The following is a 19,942-nucleotide window of genomic DNA, read 5'->3' as shown; positions in this document are numbered from 1 at the left end:
TAAAGCAATATATGAAATAATGAATTATAAAAACTTTATTTAGTGTATAAATAAAATACACTAAAGGAAAAGAATGCAAGCTCTATGAGGGAAGAGAATTTATCTTTCTTTTTCACCCTCATATCATTAATGTCTGGACCACAGCAGACATTAGTATGTGTTGAATGAATTAATGTATAGGGTGAGCTAATGTATAGGATATTTACCGCATATGATAATTGTTTATGGTCATGTAAACAAAAAATGACCCCTACGTATGTTACAGAAAAATCTTTTCTCCTTTTTAAAATCTATTTACTCATGATCACTTGGCTTGAGAAATTATAAATGTATGATTATAGATCATCAGTATTAACCTAAATTGAATATATTGATATTTCTAGAGAGTTTGAGGTTATGGGTAGACTAAAAAGCCCGGATGAAGTTTTTAATGCATGCTTCCAATCTAAATCATGATATCCCAAAGAAAGAATAATTGAATAAACAGTTAATTATTGGGAGTTGAATGTGGTTAGGTCCATAAATATGGGATCCTGTAAGTTAGAAAAAAAATTTTTTCAAGGTTATTATTAAGATAGGAGATCAAGATGGTGGAGTAAGAGGATGCGGAGCTCACCTCTCTCCAAGAACACATCAAAAATACATCTACATGTGGAATTATTCTCACTAAAAACTGCAAACTGGCAGGATTACTGTAAAATCAAAGCAGTAAGAAAGATAACACACATAATTGGATAGGATGAGAAGAAAAACAATCAAGTCAGAACCTGTGTAAGAGGGGACTCAGAGGAAAAGGAAGATTGCACGGACACCTGCCCTGGGAGCTGAGCAGGTTGAGCCACAGACTGGGCATCCCAGCCCTGAGGTCCTATGTGGAGGAAAAAAGCCCCTTGACTCATTGGAGAACCACTGAGACAGATAAAAAGGCTGGGGAAGCCTGGACTCCACTCAAGAGAAGTGTGTAGGTGCTAGCTTGCCCAAGGCAAAGTGGAGAAAAGTCTAACCTATTAGCTGCCAGGTTTTCCATAACTACCTTGCTGTGTGTCCCAGCCCAGGCCATGTACACCATCTGGCTCCACTCACAGCATGCCACACTAGGTAGACACTACTACTAGATCTGAGACAGCCATGATTAGGGAAAATATGTGGCTGTGGGCTGTATCTGAGCAGAGTTGCAGATGCCTACAAAGGCAAAGCACTGGACCTCTTTTAGGAGCATGAGACCCACTTGCTTCAGCAAACCTCTCCTTTGAGGCAAAGATCCTGGTGTGGAGAGAAGTAGAAAGACATAATTAAAGGGAACAGAGCCAGCTCAAGCCTGATCCTTAGGACTTCTTCTCCAGCAACTTGGGATCACACATGTCCTGTGACAGGATGCTGATGGCCACTGCACAAAGAGGAAGTCCTGCTTAACATCCTGCACAGACTAGCACCTCCATCTCCAGCCCAATGCCCTAACAAAGTGATGGCTGCTGGCACACTCTGAAGAATGACATGATTGTTGTAGACATCAAATCCAGCCCTCTCACCAGAGGTACTGGGCACATGCCATCTTCACAGGGAAGCTCCCACATTAAAAATACCCTTTCAAGACCACAATAGGTAACTGTTTCACCTAAATTCACAGAGGCAGAAAAAGTTAAGTAAAATGAAAAGGCAGAGAAACTACTCCCAATTGAAAAAGCAAGAGAAAACCCCAGAAAAAATAAATAATTAAACAGGAATAGATAATTTACCCAAGAATTGAAAACATTGATAAAAAAATGTTAATTGACTTAGAAAAAAGAAATGACCTGAACAAGTGATCATTTAAAAAAGGAAATAGAAAATACAAAAAAGACCCAATCAAAATAGATAATTGACAGATTGGGATTTCAAAATGTAGAATAGATAAACAAGATTATACTGTATAGCACAGGGAAAAATATACAAGATCTTATAGTAGCTCACAGAGAAAAAAATGTGACAATGAATATATATATGTTCATGTATAACTGAAAAATTGTGCTCTTCACTGGAATTTGACACAACATTGTAAAATGATCATAACTCAACAAAAAATGTTAAAACAATAGATAATCGAATATCTGAAATAAAAAACACATTAGAATGAATGAATAGCAGACTAAGCGATACAGAAGAATTCATAAGTGATCTGGAAGATAGAAGAGTGGAAATAACCTGATCAGAACAGCAGAAAGAAAGAAAAAAAATGATATGATTCTCTATATAGAAAACCCTAAAGTCTCCTCCCCAAAACTATTAGAGCTAATAAATGAATTCAGCAAGGTTGCAGAAACAAGATTAATATACAGAAATCTGTTGTGTTTCTATACACTAATAATGAAATATCAGAAAGTAAGAAAAACCCCAGTTAAAGTTGTATCAAAAAGAATAGACTACCTAGGAATAAAATTAACCAAGGAGGTGAAAGATTCATACTCTGAAAACTCTAAAACATTGATAAAAGAAATTGAAGATGATACAAAGAAATGGAAAGCTATCCCATGCTCTTGGATTGGAAGGATTAATATTCTTAAAATACCCATACTACCCAAAACAATCTACAGATTTAATGCAATCCCTAAGAAAACTCCCATGACCTTTTCACAGAACTAGATACTCATAAGATTATCAGCAAGTTTCTAATCAGAAACCTTTAAGACCAGGAGGCAATGGGTTGATATATTCAAAATGCTGAAAAAAAAGTGAAAAATAAGAATTCTTAATGCAGCAAACTGTTCTTCAAAGGGAGAAACGAATAACAAGTAAACAAGAAGACCTGCCCTGGAGGAGAACTAAGGGAGTTTTCAGGTTGAAATAAAGGGACACTAGATAGTAAGTGGAGACTATATGAACAAGTAAAGATCTCCAGTAAAAGTAAATTCATGTGCAATTATTAAAGCTAGTATTATTGTATCAACTAATCCTCAATAAAAAAGAAGGCAAGCGAGTCCAAGTCAGAGGAGATGTGATGATCACAGTAGAGGTTGGAGTGATGCAGTTGCTAGAAGCGGGTCATGAGATAAGAAACACGGATAGTCTCTAAAAGCTGGAAAAGGCAAAAAATGGATTCTTTGTTATAGGCTCCTGCCAACAACTTCTTTTGGCCAAGTGCACATAGGACAGTCTTCAGAATAGACCATATGACCATATGTTAGGCCACAAATCAAATCACAAAACTTTTATGTTAAGGTAAATATCATATAAACTACCTTCTCCAACTATGACAGGATATGATTAGAATTCAATAACAGAAAGAAAATTCACAAGTTTGTGGAAATTAAACAAGGCACTCCTGAGCAACCAATGGATCAAAAAAGAAATCACAAGAGAAATTAGAATGTATATAGAAATGAATGAAAATGAAAACACAACATAACAAAACATAATTGATAGCAGTACTAAGGGGGAAATTTATAGCTATAATTGCTTACTTTGAAAAAGAGGAAGGATCTCCAATCAACCACTTAACTTTACAACTTAAGAAACTAGAAAAAGAAGAACAAAACCAAAAGCTAGTAAAAGGAAGGAAATAAAGATTACAGCATAAATAAAGAGAAAATAAACAAAAGCAAAAGCTGGTTCATCAAAAAGATTTAAAAATCTATAGCTGAATTGACTAAGATAAATGAAGAGAAAACTCATATTATTAAAATCAGAAATGAAAGTGGGGACATAAACATTGATTCCATGAAAATAAAAAGAATTGTAAGAGAATATTATAAAAGGTTCCTTAATTTTTTAAAAAGCATTTTACTGCGGTGTGGTTAACATGTAAAAATTGGTACAAATTTAAAGAATACAACTCACTGAGTTTGGGGACAAGTACACATCCGTGAAACCATCACCACCATCAAGGCCACAGATATATTCACCACCTCTCGAAGTTTCTACCCACCTCCTTTATTATTATATTTTCTTTAATAAAAGGTATATCCTCTCCACAAATTTTCACTACCCAATACGCTACTGTTAGCTATAGGAACTATGCTGATAGTAGGTCTGCAGAACTTATCTTGCATAACTGAATTTTGTACCCTTGGACCATCACCTCCCCATCCACAGCCACCCCTCCCCTAGCAACCACCACTGAATTCTCTCCTCCTATATATCTGACTATTTGAATTTCCACACATAAGAGAGATCATACACTATTTGTCTTTCTGTGTCAGACTTATGTTACTTAGCATAATGTCCTTCAGGTCCATCTATGTTGTCATAAATGGCAGAATTCCCTTCTTTTTTTAGGCTGAATAATATTCCATTGTATGTATATACCACATTTTATTTATCCATCCTTCCTATCCATCCATCCTATCTATCCATCCACCAACGAACATTTAGGTTGTTTCCATATCTTGAATACCGAGAATGATGCTGCACTGAACATGGGAGTGAAAGTATATCTAAGAGATCCTGATTTAATTCGTTTGGACAAATACTCAGAAGAGGAATTGCTGGATCATATGGTAGTTATATTTTTAATTTTTTGAGGAATCTTCATACTGTTTTCCATGGAGGCTGAATAATTTTACATTCCCACCAATAGTATAAAAGAGTTCAAATTTCTCTCCATTTTTGTACACTTGTAAAACTACACTTACAGTCTTTTGGGATTTTTTTGATAATGGCCATTTGGACAGGTTGAGGTGGTATCATTGTGGTTTTGACTTGCCTTTCTCAGGTAATTCGTAATTTTAAGCACCTTTTCACACACCCATTGGCTATTCATATATCTTTTTCAGAGAAATGTTTATTCAGTTCTTTGGCCCATTTTCAACTGTTATTTGTCTTACTGCTATTGAGTTGTAGAAGTTCCTTATATATTTTGGATATTAACTCTTTATCAGATATAGGGTTTGCAAATATCTCCTTTCATTCCATAGGCTGCCTCTACATTTTGTTGGTTATTTCCTTTGTTGAGGAAAAGAAGTTTTTAAATTGACGTAGGAGTGAAAAAGTTCTGAGTGCTGAGTCAGAGTGGAGAGAAGTGTGTTCAAGGTTTCAGAGGCACCTGAAGAGACCCCAGCCAAATGTCCTGGATAAAGAGACCTAATAATAAAGACATCTGGGCTAGAAATGCAAATACACACCAGAGCATGGTGCCAGCAGGACTACACTCACACTGGAGACTCTAGGGAAGAGGGTACTCCTTGTCTCCTCCGGCTCCTGGTGGTTGCCAGTATTCCTTCGCAGCACTCTAAATTCTGCATCTTATCATTCAAAGTTCAGAAACCTTCCACTTAGGTTACTCTACCTTACTCACTTTATAATTCTAATTGTTTTAAGTATTTTCTTTACCTAAGTTAAACACCACATTGGATGTATTGTATTATAATTTTGCTTCATCCATCAAATTTGACCTAACAATTTCATGAGAAGTAGAATAGTCTATTATACTCAGTCTGTTTTTCGTCCATCCCCATATTCTTTCCCTTGTGCAGTTCAAAAATTTGTTATCATTAGCTATCTTTTTAGAAAATTTCCTTTAGCCATTCTTTAAGAGTAGGCTTGCAGGCAACAAATTCTCTTCAATTTCCTTCTTCTGAGGATTTCCTATTCATGGCTGGAATATAGTTTTGCTGGATACAGAATTCATTTTGGGCATTTCTGTTCTTCAGGACTTGAAAAATGTGCTGCTTCCTTCTGGTTTAGATGAGAAATTTGCATTTATTCAAATTGGCATTCCCCTGTAAGTAATGCATTGTTTCTCTTTTTCTGCTTTCTAGTTTTTTTCATTGTCTTTAGCTTTCAGAAGTTTAATTATGATGGGTCTTGGCATCAATTTCTTTGAGTTTATCTAATTTGGGGTTCACTCAGCTTATTTAGATTGTATATTTGTCTTTCACCAGACAATAAATTTTCAGCCATTACTTCTTTGAATATGGTTTTCTTTTGAAAACCTATTCAGTCCCACATTTTCCCTAATCTCCTTTTGAGAGTCATTGATATTAGCATTAAATACGTTGTTGTTATCCTGCAAGTCCTTGAGAGCTATACATTTTTTTCAGTATATTTTCTCTCTTTATTCAGAATGTGTAAATTCTATTGACCTGTCTTAAATTTCAATTATTCTAGCTTCTTTTTATTTTACTTAAGTTTTTAAACTTCTTGTATTTTTCAGTAACTTCTATTTTTTTTAGTAACTTCTATTTCTTTGCTGAGATTTCTGTTTTCCACTTGTTTTGAGAAAATTCATAACTGCTTCATGAAGCATTTTTATGATGGCTGCCTATATTCCTCTTCAGTTAATTATAATATCTGCTTCACCTCAGTGCTGTCTGTTGACATAAATGTCATTTCTCATTCACTTTGTGATTTTCTTGGTTCTTTGTGTGAGTGACTTTCTATAATATCCTAAACATTTTAGGTATAATGAGACTCTGAATCTTAATCTTTTTTTTTTTTTTTTTTAAAGCAGGCAGTCCCTCTGTGGAGGTGTAGCACAGAGGTCAGATGGGTGTATAGGTTCCTCTTCCCTGCTAACACTTCTTTGGGAAAAGGAGGGTACTGACATACACTGCCTCATTGTGGATAGATGAAGTGGAAGTTCAGATCTCTCTTTGGCCCTGCTGACACCTTAATCAAAGTGGGGCACTGACTGACACCACCTCTTTACCTCTGATTGAGGATGGAAGCTCAGCTCTCCACTGGGCATCATTTGATGCTATAGGGTGGGAGGTGGGGAAGGAGTGCTAACTACTTTTGCACCACACCTTGTTCAGTCCCGTTGCTATTGGGTAGATGTGGAAGTCTAGCTCCCCAGTTAGCCTTACTGACACCAGGGGTGCTTACTGGAACTGACTTGTACTACCTGTTAAAAATTATTGATGCTACGTGTGGATGGAAACTCAGATCACTACTGGATCTTCATGGCAGTAACCTGGCAAGGGAATTGCAATACTGCCTGACTCTAGAGAATGGGAGTTTGGGATGAAAGATAAACTTCTTTTTTGACTCTGCTTCAGCCATGCAGGTTGAGGTGCAGTGGTTTTTCACTTAGGGTTGGGCTAGAGTTGGTTAAGTACTGCCAAAATATTTTCTTTTGTTTGGGCACCCTTTTCCTTGTCTTTTGGCTTGGGAAAACAGGCTTTTCTTGGAACTTTGTGCCAGTTGTTGGTTACAGACTAGAAGCCTCTGAAGTCCTTTTTCAAAGATATATGATTGGCAGTAAGAAATTTCAAGGAGGTCATGTCAATTCCTCAAGTTCCAAGGTCTTAAGCAACCTGCCTACTTCCTTATAGTTTTCAGGGACTTTCTATTCTTGTTTATTGTTTTATCCAAGATTTTGTAAGGGGTAGAATTTGGGCAGAATAAGGTTACTACATCTTTTTAGGGCTATATATTTAAACAATTAATATTTAAAGCCATAAATTTAAAGTATGTTTAATTGTTTTAGTTGGGAGTCATTACAATTATTTAGTCTATCATACCACCAGAAAAAGAAGTCCCCTTTCTTTAAGTTTTTATAAATACACTGACTCCTACTTATCTGGCAATCTTATCTTTGTTTTCAACATATCACCTTCTTTTTTTAGCTCACCACATTATTTTTATTTATCCACAGTTTCGTTGCACTAATTGTTTTGTTGAGGTCCTCAAGACCACCTCTGGATTCAATGACTTGCTAGGACAACTCGCAGGATTTAACATATACTCATACTCAAAGCTATGATGAATAAATAATGATGTTGTAATACCAGTGAAAGGATACAGCCAGTGAAGGGAAAAGGAGCATGGGGCAAAATTCAGAGGAAACCAGGCACAAGCTAACAGGAGCTCTCTCTCACTGAAATCACATAGGTTATGCTTAATTCCTCTAGCAATGAATTGTGACAACACGTGTGAAGTATTGTCAACCAGACACTCATCAGAGATTCGGTGGCCAAGGATTTTATTGGGGGCTGGTCATATGGGCATTTTCTGCCTAATATATACCAAGATTCAAGACTCCCAGGAGGAAAGCATAAATATTGTTTGCACAAGCAGTTTTGGTAGAGTGAGCCACTCTTATTATTTAGAGAATGGTAGGAAATCTTCCAAAAGTTCAAATTCTTAGATACCAGCCAAAGGCCAACCTTTCTAGTAGGACTTTCTAAAGATAGGAGTCTCAGGTCTGCAGTGTTAATTCTTTTCTGCACAAATGTGAATACCAATTGTGAACTGTGAAAACCAATCAGCTGATTATAACTGTGATAATATATTAAAAATTAAATTACCTGTGATGTTTAAAAGTCTTAACTGTAAAACTATATTTATACCCTAAATGATTTAATAGGGATGATATTTTGATGATTCAGTACAGAAGAAAAATACAGGAGAAAAAAATGGTTAATACTTGTGGTCCAAAAAAAAGAAATATTCCTCAATTTTTGGAAGTTATTAAAATTGTTAGTAGAGAATTATTTCTACAAAACCATTAATAGACCAATCTGGGGTTATCTGGTTACACATATTTTCTCATGCGGAATTTCATAGAGAATCAATTTTCCTTTGTCTTTATGCATGTGATATAGAGTCTTGTCACATGGGAAGTGTACAAAGGACATGCTGAATAAATGAATGAACAAATATCTTCATCCCTTGATTTGTTTTCAGAAGTGATTTGAAGTCAAATTCTGCAGGAAGGATTGTTTAATTTATTCTAAAGTTCTAGCTGATAACAATCTTACTTTATAGTCTCTTTTTATATATGTATTGGGCCATATTAAATTTCAACACACCCTCTACCTCCTGTCCAATCATTTCATGCATAATTCATTTTCTATGTTAAAATGCAAACCAAGACTAGACACAAGATGGCTAGAAGGAACTCCCAAATATGATCCTATTCTGGTCCATTAAACAGTAATTCTGTTAGAGAAGTCTTAGACTCACCTTTACTGAAGAATGTGCTAATCATAAAGGCAAAGAATATTGAAGCGATGGCATAACACATAAGAAAGATAAAGATGAAACTATAGTCACTGTAGCGGAAGAGTGGCTCACGGATAATCTATAATAAAACATTATGTCATGTAAAATACACAATAAGCAGAATCATATGAGCACAAAGGAAGATAGAGAAAATAATGGCCCTAATGAAACTGATCGCTGCCCAGTGACTGAAACTCAATGAGATGGAAAGTTAAGTAAATCACTTACTTCTCACAGAAGGAGTTACATTTTTCTCAGAGATTCAGCAGCCTCTGAGTTTCCACAGTGAAGACAATAAAAGACATTTTTCATCTTTTGGCAACCGGAGACCCATCAGTTCACACTATGATTACTTTATTCTTCTCACAGGATAGCTGCAGCAGGTGCAATCAGCTAGAACTAAGATGCCTGATACATCATAGTCATTAACCACATGTGGCTTTTATGAACTTGAAATGTAGCTAGTATGACCGAGGAGCTGAATTTATTTTCATTTAATTTTAGTTATTTTTAATTTAAATTAGAAAATTAAAGCAATGTCAAATACAGATCAAGTCTTTCTAATGAAAATATAATGTATAAGTTGAGATGTGCTGTACATATAAAACACATACTGGAGTTTGAAGTACTTGGTACAGAAAAGAATGTAAAATATCTCAGTTTTTAAATTGGCTGCATATTGAAATAATATATTGGGTTAAATTAAATTTATTAGTAAAATAATTTCTCCTATTATTTTTACTTCTTAAATTTTCTAGTACCTACTAAAATGTAGTATTATATATGTGACTCATTATATTTCAGTTGGACAACATGAAACTAAACACTTGCCTTGGTGAAGAATAACACACATATTGAAGCAATAATAAAGATATAAAAAAAAAAGAATGTGCAAAAATAGGCAGCCCAGAGCATCCAGTTTTTAATTCCAATTGTGAGCTGGTACTCCTGTAAGAAATTGAACACAAATCAAATATTACATATACTAGCAATTCATATTGTTTTCATATACATTTTTCTAATTTTGATAAAACCTATATAAATGGGTAATATCTCTATTTTATGAAAGTGAAAAATCAAGGCTGAGACAGTCAAGTGTGTTGATCAAAATGATGCAGTTAGTAAAGGCAGCACTGGCATTAAAATATTTTTCTCCTGAGTTCAGAGATCTTTTTTCAATGCTGTATCTAGTATTTGACCAAAAGGCAAAAAATCTCAAATTAAACTTTGAAATATTGAGATTAAGATCTCTTTTCCATTTTACTCTACTTCCAGGAGTATTAGAAAAATGTGTCTATGTTCCTTTTAGAAAATTCAACTATAAATCAGAAGTCAGCTATACTTCTTATGCTTGTTCCTTGTAGGAAGTGTGTCTTTTTCCCACCCCTGGTTGCTTTTAAGACATTTTCTTTGTCTTTGGTTTTCACCAGTTTGAATATAATATGTAATATGTCTAGGTGTGTGTGTGTATTGTGGGGGGTACTATCCTGCTTTGTGGTCTCTGAGCTTCTTTGATCTGTGGTTTGATGTCTGTCATTAATTCTGGAAAATTCTATCATTATTTCTTTAGCTGTAGTCTCTCATTTCCTTTATAGGATTCAATTATATACATGTTATACCATTTGATAATGTCATATACCTTTTGGATGCTCTCTTCTAGAATTTTACATTTTCTCTTCTCTTTGCATCTCAGTTTGTATAATTTCAACTGTCTTGTATTCATTTCTTTCTTTCCTCATCAAGGTCAAGCCTACCGATGAGCCTGTCAAAGGTATTCTCCATTTTTGTTAGCATGTGTTTTATTTCTAGTAATTCCATTTGAATCCTTATAGCTTTGATCTCTCTGCATTACCTATCTGAACTTGCATGTTATCTACAGTGCAGAAAAGAGTTAACACAGAAGCCCTGAGACTACTATTCTTAAGAAGGATGTTTGCAAAATTGGTCTTTGGCTGGTATATGGAAACTTGGTGGGTAAACTGTTCTCTATACTGATATAAATCATTCTCTAAATGGTAAGTGTGGATGACTGTGCATAAACTGTAGAAATTTCAGAAAAGGTCTTAAGGATCCTGGACACATCTACCTTTCCCTTTAGAGCCTTAAATTATTAATCATAATAATTTTTAATTCCTTCTCTAATATTTCCATCATCTGTGTCTTATCTGAGTCTGATTCTGACAGTTAATTTGCCTCCGCGGACCATGTTTTTCCTTAGTTTTGGTGTGCCTTACAATTTTTTGTTGAAACTCAAATGTGTTATTTAGGAGTAGATATGAAGGTAAACGGGCTTACAATGTGAAGGATTTATATTAACTTAGCCAGGAGTTAAGTTGTGTTTAAAATTCACTGTTACTTTAGGTACTAGAGACATCAAATTCCTCTAGTGACCTTTGATTGTCCCCCTCCTTGCCCTCAGGTTTTATCTTTTTGCTGCTCCTCAGAGAGAGTTTGCTTATGAAAATATGCAAGTTTGGATAAATGATAGGTGGCATCAATGTTCACTTTTCATGCTCTGTAGTTTTTGCTCCTGGGATGTAATTTGCTGTTATGAGATGTAACAACTAACCACCAATGCTGAATATGCAGAAATAATCCAACTCTCCATACAACAGAGTTCTACAGGCCAAAAAAAATCTTTATAGAAACTTTATCAGAAAATAATTGGGATTACCTTCAATCTGTTTTCTTTTTCCCATACAATGGATCGCACAATGGAAAGTACAGTTGGAGAGAACATGAGTATGAACATCAGAGGGAGGAAACTACCAGAGAGCCAAATTAATCCATCATGAGAATAAGCTGGGTATGGAAATCTCTGTACAAAGATGCTGATACCATCAAACAGCTTCTGTCTAGCATTGCTCTCATGGTACAGCATGATGGCCTTATCTAAGGCATGCTGTACAGCCAGGAACCCTTCTCTTATGTACCCTATATGATAAAACAATGTCAAATAAAACAGACTAATGAATGGCTCAGACACAAAAAAGAACAAGGCAATTCAAGTCAGTCATAGCTTGTAACACACAGAACTTAAATTTACTGTTGTATCAAGGCCAACTGAACACAGTTACTCTGAAAACCTGTAATAGTTTTGACATAAAAGTAAGGGCTAATTTTTCAGATGAATCTGATTCACATCTTCCCCAAATTAAATATATTTAATGAAAGTTTCAGGTAGGCTTGCTAAATACAATTCATATTTACAAAAAGAATGCAGATTTAGTTAAATATTGGAAGATGAAGACATGGAAATGTAAAGTTAACAAATGAAGCTCAACAGACGTGTTATAGTGAATAATACAGTATGGCCCCCAAGGGAAAATGTTTCACTGAAACTAAGTCATCCATAAAACTAAAAGGCAGTTTAGGATTTAATTTGCTTTTCTTTTACCATTTTTTCCACTTGAAATGTGTTTTTTATTTACAAATCTGGAGTTTTGTGCATTGATAAAATAAGTGAGAACTGAAAAATAATAATTTTTAAAAACATTAGGTGATGCTGTTTCACCTGGGATAAACTCAAATTGGTTTTTGTTTTTTTGTGTTTTTATTGGAGTATAGTTGATTCACAACATTGTGTTAGTTTCAGGTGTATAACATAGTGATTCAGTATTTTTATAGATTATACTCCATTGACTTATTACAAAATAATGGCTATAACCCCTTGTATTATAAAATATACCCTGTGGCTTATCCAATTTATATATAGTAGTTTGTATCACTTAATCCTGTAATCCCATGTTAATTCTCTCTCCCTGCTGGTACCCACTAGTTTGTTTTCTATATCTGTCAGTCTATTTCTATTTTGCTATGAACATCTGTTTGTTTTTATTTTTTAGATTTCACATATGTGATATGACACATTATTTGTCATTCTCTGCCTAACTTGTTTTACTAAGCATAATATTCTCCAGGACCATCTATATTGCTGCAATGGCAGTTTCCTTTTTAAATTTTTTATGGCTGAGTAATATTCTATTGTAAATATATTGATGGACACTTGGGTGGTTTCCTTATCTTGGCTATTGTAAATAATGCTGCCATGAACACTAGAGGACATGTATTTTTTTCCAGTTAGTGTTTTCATTTTTTCCAGATTTATACCCAGAAGTAGAATTCCTGGATCAAACAGTAGTTCTATTTTTAGTTTTCTGAGGCACCTCCATACTGTCTTCTATAGGGGCTACACCAATTTACATTCCCACCAACAGTGTACAACGTGGATCCCTTTTCTCCACATCCTTGCCACATTTCTTATTTGTAGACTTTTTGATGATGGCCATTCTGAGATGATATTTCATTGTTGTTTTGAATTGTATTACTCTGATAATTAGTGATGTTGTGCATCTTTTCATGTGTGTTGGCCATCTGCACACCTTTGGAAAAAATGTGTATTCAGGCTTTTTGCCTATTTTTTGATTGAGTTGTTTGTTTTATTGATATTGAGTTGTATGAGCTGTTTGTATATTTTGAAAATTAACCCCTTGTTTGTCACATCATTCACAAATATTTTTTCCCATTCTGTATGTTGTATTTTCATTTTGTCATTGGTTTCCCTTGCTGTGCAAAAGTTTTAAGTTTCATTAGGTCACATTTGTTTACTTTTGCTTTTATTTCTTTTGCCTTAGGAGACAGATGCAAAAATTTTTGCTATGATTTATGTCAGAGTATCCTATCTACAGTATCTACTAGGAGTTTTATGGTTTCAGGTCTTACATTTAGGTCTTTAATCCATTTTGAACTTACTTTTATATATGGTATGAGAAAATGTTCTAATCTCATTGCTTTATATGCAGCTTTCCAGTTTTCTCAGTACCAGTTTTGAAAATGCTTCCTTTTCTCCACTTTATGTTCTTGCCTAGATAAATTAACCATATGTATGTGGGTTTATTTTGGGGTCTCTGTTCTGTTCCAAGGATCTATGTGTCTGTTTTTGTGTCAGTACCATTTTGTTTTGATTATCGTAGCTTTGCAGTATAGTCTGAACAGGGAGCGTGATAACTCCAGCTTTGTTCCTTTTTCTCAAGATTGCTTTAGCAATTTGGGGTCTTTTTTAGTTCCATATACATTTTAGGACTATTTGTTCTAGTTCTGTGAAAAATGTCATGGGTATTTTGACAGAAATTGTATTAAAACTGTAGATTCTGCTTGGGTAGTATTGCCTCTTAAAAATATAAATTCTTCTGATCTAAGAGCATTGGACATCTTTCTTTTTCTTTGTATCATCTTTAACCTCCTTTATATATGCTTCGCAGTTTTTATGGAAACTTTTTTTCTGTGGAGGGATTGTTGTGTTTAAGTTTTAAAATATCAAAAAAGTTCTTTTGTGGTGATAAAACTGAAATATCAAGCATAGTTTCCCATTCCTCCTTTGATTAATGTAATAGATATCTTAATTTTCTACTTACTTCCTTGTCAATCTTTCTTAGTCTTCATACTCTTGTCTTCTTTCATTTACTCCTCCTTAATATGAATGTTACCAAGCAAGTAGTCCTTATCCTCCCTTCTCTTTATAATGTTTCCCCACAAATAGTATGGTATTAAGGAAACATAAGGGTAAACTGCCTGTTCTCAAGTAATATTCCACCCAAAGTCCAGAAGTGAAAAGATAAAATAAAATCCAGACATCTGAGGCAAAAAAGTCATTCTCTGAAATATCTTGATCAATTATAAAAATTGTGAAATGTAGGTCACAGTCTTCTCTGTTCAGCAATAGCACAAAACAAAAATTCTGTGTTCAGATATAAACAAATACCAAAGACATCTTATGAGTGTCATCAGTTGGAGAGATGCATTCACTTTTATATCAGTTCTCCTACTCATGTTAAATATTGCTATGCCTCTGTCTCTCATAACTCCCAGGAGAAATTTCATACTCCTTCACTTTACACATTAGGTCTTTATGACCTGTTTGTCTCTTAGTCTCATCTCTAATAAACTCCCACATAGCCCTCTATTCTAGCTACAAAAAGCAAACAAACAACAGACCATGTAGTTCCCTGAATGTGGCATCCTGTTATACATGTGTTAATGATCATAGTCCCACTGTGTGGAATAATTCTCACCCATCTCTATCTAGCTAATTGATATAGGCACTTGTAGATTCTGTTTAAATTATTTCTCAACAGACTTCATAAAGATTATTTTCAATGATTGTCTAATAGATTCATCTATTCTCTTACTGGATATACTGTGTCCAATTTTTGTTGTTAATGCTATAATGTGCACAGCTTTTTTCTTCTACTGAAAATTTGCTACACAAAATCACAACTACATAAAGGCAAATATATTGGTATAATAATTGAAAGAGGATAAAGCATAATACATATATGAATGTGTATATATATTCTATACATGTATGTTAGATTTACCAAGTGTATAATATTGAGAAGTAGTTTTATTATAATAAAATTAACTTAAAAATTACTACAAGTTAAGAATAATCTGATTTAATATATATATATTCATATATAATGAATATGAACACATGAAATGAATAAAATGAAATGAATACATGTATAAGCATGTGTGTGTATACATATATGCAACTGTGATAACAAAATATGTATACTTAAGGATCTGCTCACCAGGACTTCCTCCATCATTATGATCTGGGTTCCTGGGTCCTGGAGAGGGATAATTAGGAAAAAGGAACGATGTTTTCCAACCTATTCTGTCTGGCCACAAGATAGTCCTCTGTATCCTAACAAAACGCAGATGATATTTTACCTAGAAGTAGCAATAGGAAATAAACTATAACACCAAAAAAACCCTGAAAAGCAAATATTAGAAATAAAGGAAAGTTAAATCCAGTTGGGAAACCATATGATTTGAAAGATGGGATCCATCTGGTGTCAAAGTGATTCTGAGTGCCTGAAAATGACTGTAACTAAGCAAAACAAATACATTCCAATCTTATCTACGTTTGAAGTTCTCTCAAAATGCAGACAGTTCACAAAAACAAGATATAAATATGGCCCATAAATATATAAAAGTCTTCTCAGTGTCACACATTGAAATAAATGCAAATTGAGACTACAGAGATATCTTTCTTACCTATCACACTGGAAAAATCAAAAGTATAACAACACACTCTGTTGGCAAGGCAGTAGATAAACAAGCACTTGAAACATTGCTTTCTGGATGCAAAATGGAACAACTATAACGTAGATCTGGCAATGTTACACTACGTATGCATGTATTGTTTGATTCAGCAATCCTACTTTCAGGAGCAGATTTGGAATATATACTTCAAATAATATGAAAAAAACACATATGCACAAGTTTGTTGAAACATTATTTGTGGTGGTAATACAGTAAATTGGAATTAACCTAATTGCTCATATATAGAAGACTGCAAAACTATTATATCTTATACACAATACACAGTTTTGTATCTGGTTCAAGGTATAGTCAGAAAACAGACATCCTGCTAGATAACTTAGAGATAAGAGAACTCTAAGGTATCAGATAGTGACAGCAGGAAGTAGCCACTGGCCCTAGGACTAAGGGAACAAAAGCAAGTGTTTGGAATTATTAACAGTTATAAACGTAAATGAGACATCTGTGCAGCTGAAAAAAATCAAACCTTTGAGGACAGGGCACAAGTCAGCTAGTACTCTGTCTCACAGTTAGAAAGAAGGGGCTTTTGGACCAGGACCTGGACATCTGAGATAAAGTTCCAGTTGCCTAGTGCTGCTTATCTTTGTGAGGGTGTGTTAGCCTGATTTTTAAAAGTATTGGGCAATCTGCAAACTGTATTTGGCTGCTGCTATAGGGAGAACATGCTACTGTCAAAAAAAAAAAAAAAAAGAGAGATTGCTGGGATGTCATTCAAAGCAACTACAAGCAGACAGAAAGCCAATAGGAAAGCTCAAGTTCCTTCTTCCCACAGGCTTGCCCCTGTCTGCCTTTATCAGCAGAGTCTCACATATAGTTGACGGAAAGAGCAGAAATGTAGCTACAGCATCAAAGAGCAAAGCATAGAAGAATGGATTTACGGTTCAAAAAGAAACAAACTTAGTGACTGAAAAGAATGCTATCTTTTGCATAAAAAAGGCAAAATGAGGTATGCGTATGTAATTTATACTATACAGACACATACATTTAAATGTATGTATCTATATAAACCTGTATATGTAACATCTATATACTTTATGCTTATCGATCAAAATATTTAATTTTTGGATGCACTACAAAGAAAGTTAGAGACTTCAACTTCAGTATACGTCCACCAAATAAACAGTTCAGCATCTAGTAGAATTCAGTATTTCTTTTCATTTCTTATTTGAGGTTAAAATTTACATACAGTAAAATGTACAAATCCTAACTGTGTATTTCCTTAACTGTACATGAGTTTTAACAAGTCTGTAGTTGTTGTAACCTAAACTACTATCAAAATTAAACATCACCCCAGAAAGTTCTCTCATGTCCTTTCCCAGCTGATCCTGACCACACTCAGATATATAATTTTTCTGATATCACAGATTAATTTTGCCTGTTGTAAAATTTCATATAATGAAATCAAACAGTATTGTACTCTTTCATATAAGGCTTCTTTTACTTAGCATGATGTTTTTGAAATTCATTAACGTAGTTTCTTTTTTCAGTAGTTAATTCCTTTTTGTCACTAAGAAGTATTCCATAGTACGACTATAACAGCTCATTAATTCTCTGGTTGATGGATACCTGGCTGCTTCTAATTCTGGATATTATGAATAAAGCTGCTAAGAACATTCCTGTAAAACTCTTTTGTGTGTGTGTAAAAACATGTCTTTTTTTTTTTTCTTTAGGGTAAATACGTTTAAGTGTACTTGATGGATCATAGGGTAGGTGTATGTTTTGTTTTAATTGAACAAATGGCAGATCTTTTTCTAACCTGATCATACTATTTTATAGCCCCACCAACCGTAGCTTCCCATGATTACCAGCATGTGATACTGTCTGACTATAATTTTAGCCTTTCTAGATAAGCAGGAAGCAGTATCTCATTGTGGTTTACATTTGTGTTTTCCTGATGTCTACTGACTTGCACACTTTTTTACATCTTTACTGGCCACTGTGTGTCTCCTTTGGAGAACTGCCTATTTAAATCTTTGAAATTGAGCTACTTGTCTTTTTATTATTAAGTTATAGGATTTTTAAAAATATCTGAGATACTAGCACATTGTCAGATCTAGGCAGACCTAGAGCTATTGCGGGTTTGGTTCCAGACCACCACAATAAAGTGAGTATTGCAATAAAGCGAGTCACGTGAATTTTTTTGGTTTCCCAGTACACATAATAGTTATGTTTACAATATATTGTAATCTATGAAGTGTGTAATAGTATTATGTCAAAAAAATGTACATACATTAATTTAAAAAGATACTTTATTGCTAAAAAATGTTAACCACCATCTGAGCCTTCAGCAACCACCATCTGAGCCTTCGGCGAGCTGTAATCTTTTGCCAGTGGAGGGACTTGCCTCCTTGCTGATGGCTGCTGACTGATCAGGGTGGTGGTTACAGAGGGTTGGGGTGGCTGTGGCACAATTTCTTAAAATAAGACAGCAAGTCTGTCACACTGATTTGACTGTTCCTTTCATAAGCAATTTCTCTGCAGCATGCATTGCTGTTTGATAGTGTTTTACCCAGAGAACTTCTTTCAGAATTGGACTCAATCCTCACAAACCTGCCACCATTTTATCACCTAAGTTTATGTCACCCTAAATCCTTTGTTGTCATTTCAACAATCTTTACAGCATCTTCACCAAGAACAGATTCAATCTCAAAAAACTCCTTTCTTTTGCTCATCTGTAGGAAGCAACTCTTTATCCATGAAAGTTTTATCATGAGATGCAGTAACTGAGTCACATCTTCAAGCTCTACTTCTACTTCTAGTTCTCCTGCTATGTCTACCACATCTACAGTGAACTCCTCCACTGAAGTCTTGAGTCCCTCAAAGTCATCCATGAGGGTTGGAATCAACTTCTTCCAAACTCCTGTTAATGCTGATATTTCAGCCTCTTCCCATGAATCATGCATGTTCTTAGTGGCATCTAGATTGCTGAATCCTTTCCAGGCTTTCAATTTACTTTTCCCAGATCCATCAGAGGAATCACCACCTATGGTAGCTACAGTCTTAAGAAATGTATTGCTTACATAATAAAACTTGAAAGTCAAAATTACTCCTTGATCCACAGGCTGGAGAATGGATGTTGTGTTAGCAGACATGAAAGCAACATTAATCTTGCTCTACATCTCCATCAGAGCTCACCAGTGACCAAGTGCTTAGTCAATGAGCAGTAATACTTTGAAAACATTTTTTTTCTGAGCACTAGGTCTGAATGGTGGGCTCAAAATATTCAGTAAGCCATGTTGTAAATAGGTGTGCTGTCATGCAGATTTTGTTGTTCCACTTACAGAAAACAAGATCAGCAGATTTAGCATAATTCTTAAAGCCTCTCCCCGCCAAAAAAAGCTCTTCAAGGCTCTAGGATTTTTGGAATAGTATGTGAGCTTTGGCTTCAACTTAAAGTCATCAGCTGCATTAGCCCCTAACAGCAGAGTCGGCCTGTCCTTTGAAGCTTTGAAGCCAGGCGTTGCCTTCTCTCCAGCTACGGAAGTCCTAGATGGCATCTTCTTCTAATATAAGGCTTTTGATCTAGATCAAAAATCTGCTGTTGAGTGTAGTTTACCTTCGTTAATTATCTTAGCCGGATCTTCTGGATAACTTGCTGCGGCTTCTACATCAGGACTTGCTGCTCCCCCTGGTACTTTCACGATGTGGAGACGGCTTCTTTCCTTAAACCTCATGAACCAACCTCTGCTAGCCTCAGCCTTTACTTCTGCAGCTTCCTCATCTCTCAGCCTTCACAGAGTTGAAGAGAGTTAGGGCCTTGGTCTGGATTAGGCTTTGGCTTAAGGGAATGTAGTAGCTGGTCTGTTATTCTATACAGACCGCTTAAACTTTCTCCCTATCCACAAGGCAGTTTCACTTTCTTATCATTAGAGTGTTCACTGGAGTAGCACTGGAG

At 35.0% G+C, this 19,942-nt stretch overlaps 1 protein-coding gene across 1 annotated transcript in view; it reads right to left on the bottom strand.

Annotated features, from left to right (window-relative positions):
- LOC105098877 (phospholipid-transporting ATPase ABCA3) overlaps window positions 1-19,942 on the bottom strand; it is a 123,230-nt gene that overhangs the window by 85,621 nt on the left and 17,667 nt on the right. The window contains exons 6-9 of the mRNA XM_064478510.1: window positions 15,513-15,654; window positions 11,594-11,853; window positions 9,745-9,867; window positions 8,881-8,998 (exon numbers count right to left, since the gene is read on the bottom strand). Of these exons, the coding sequence (XP_064334580.1) occupies window positions 8,881-8,998; window positions 9,745-9,867; window positions 11,594-11,853; window positions 15,513-15,654 (643 nt within the window). The remainder of the gene's footprint in view (window positions 1-8,880; window positions 8,999-9,744; window positions 9,868-11,593; window positions 11,854-15,512; window positions 15,655-19,942) is intronic.

This window comes from Camelus dromedarius, chromosome 24 (genome assembly GCF_036321535.1).
Source record: "Camelus dromedarius isolate mCamDro1 chromosome 24, mCamDro1.pat, whole genome shotgun sequence".
Lineage (NCBI taxonomy): Eukaryota > Metazoa > Chordata > Mammalia > Artiodactyla > Camelidae > Camelus > Camelus dromedarius.
Note: the sequence above shows the minus strand (reverse complement) of the source record. Positions and strands in the feature narration are given on the sequence as shown.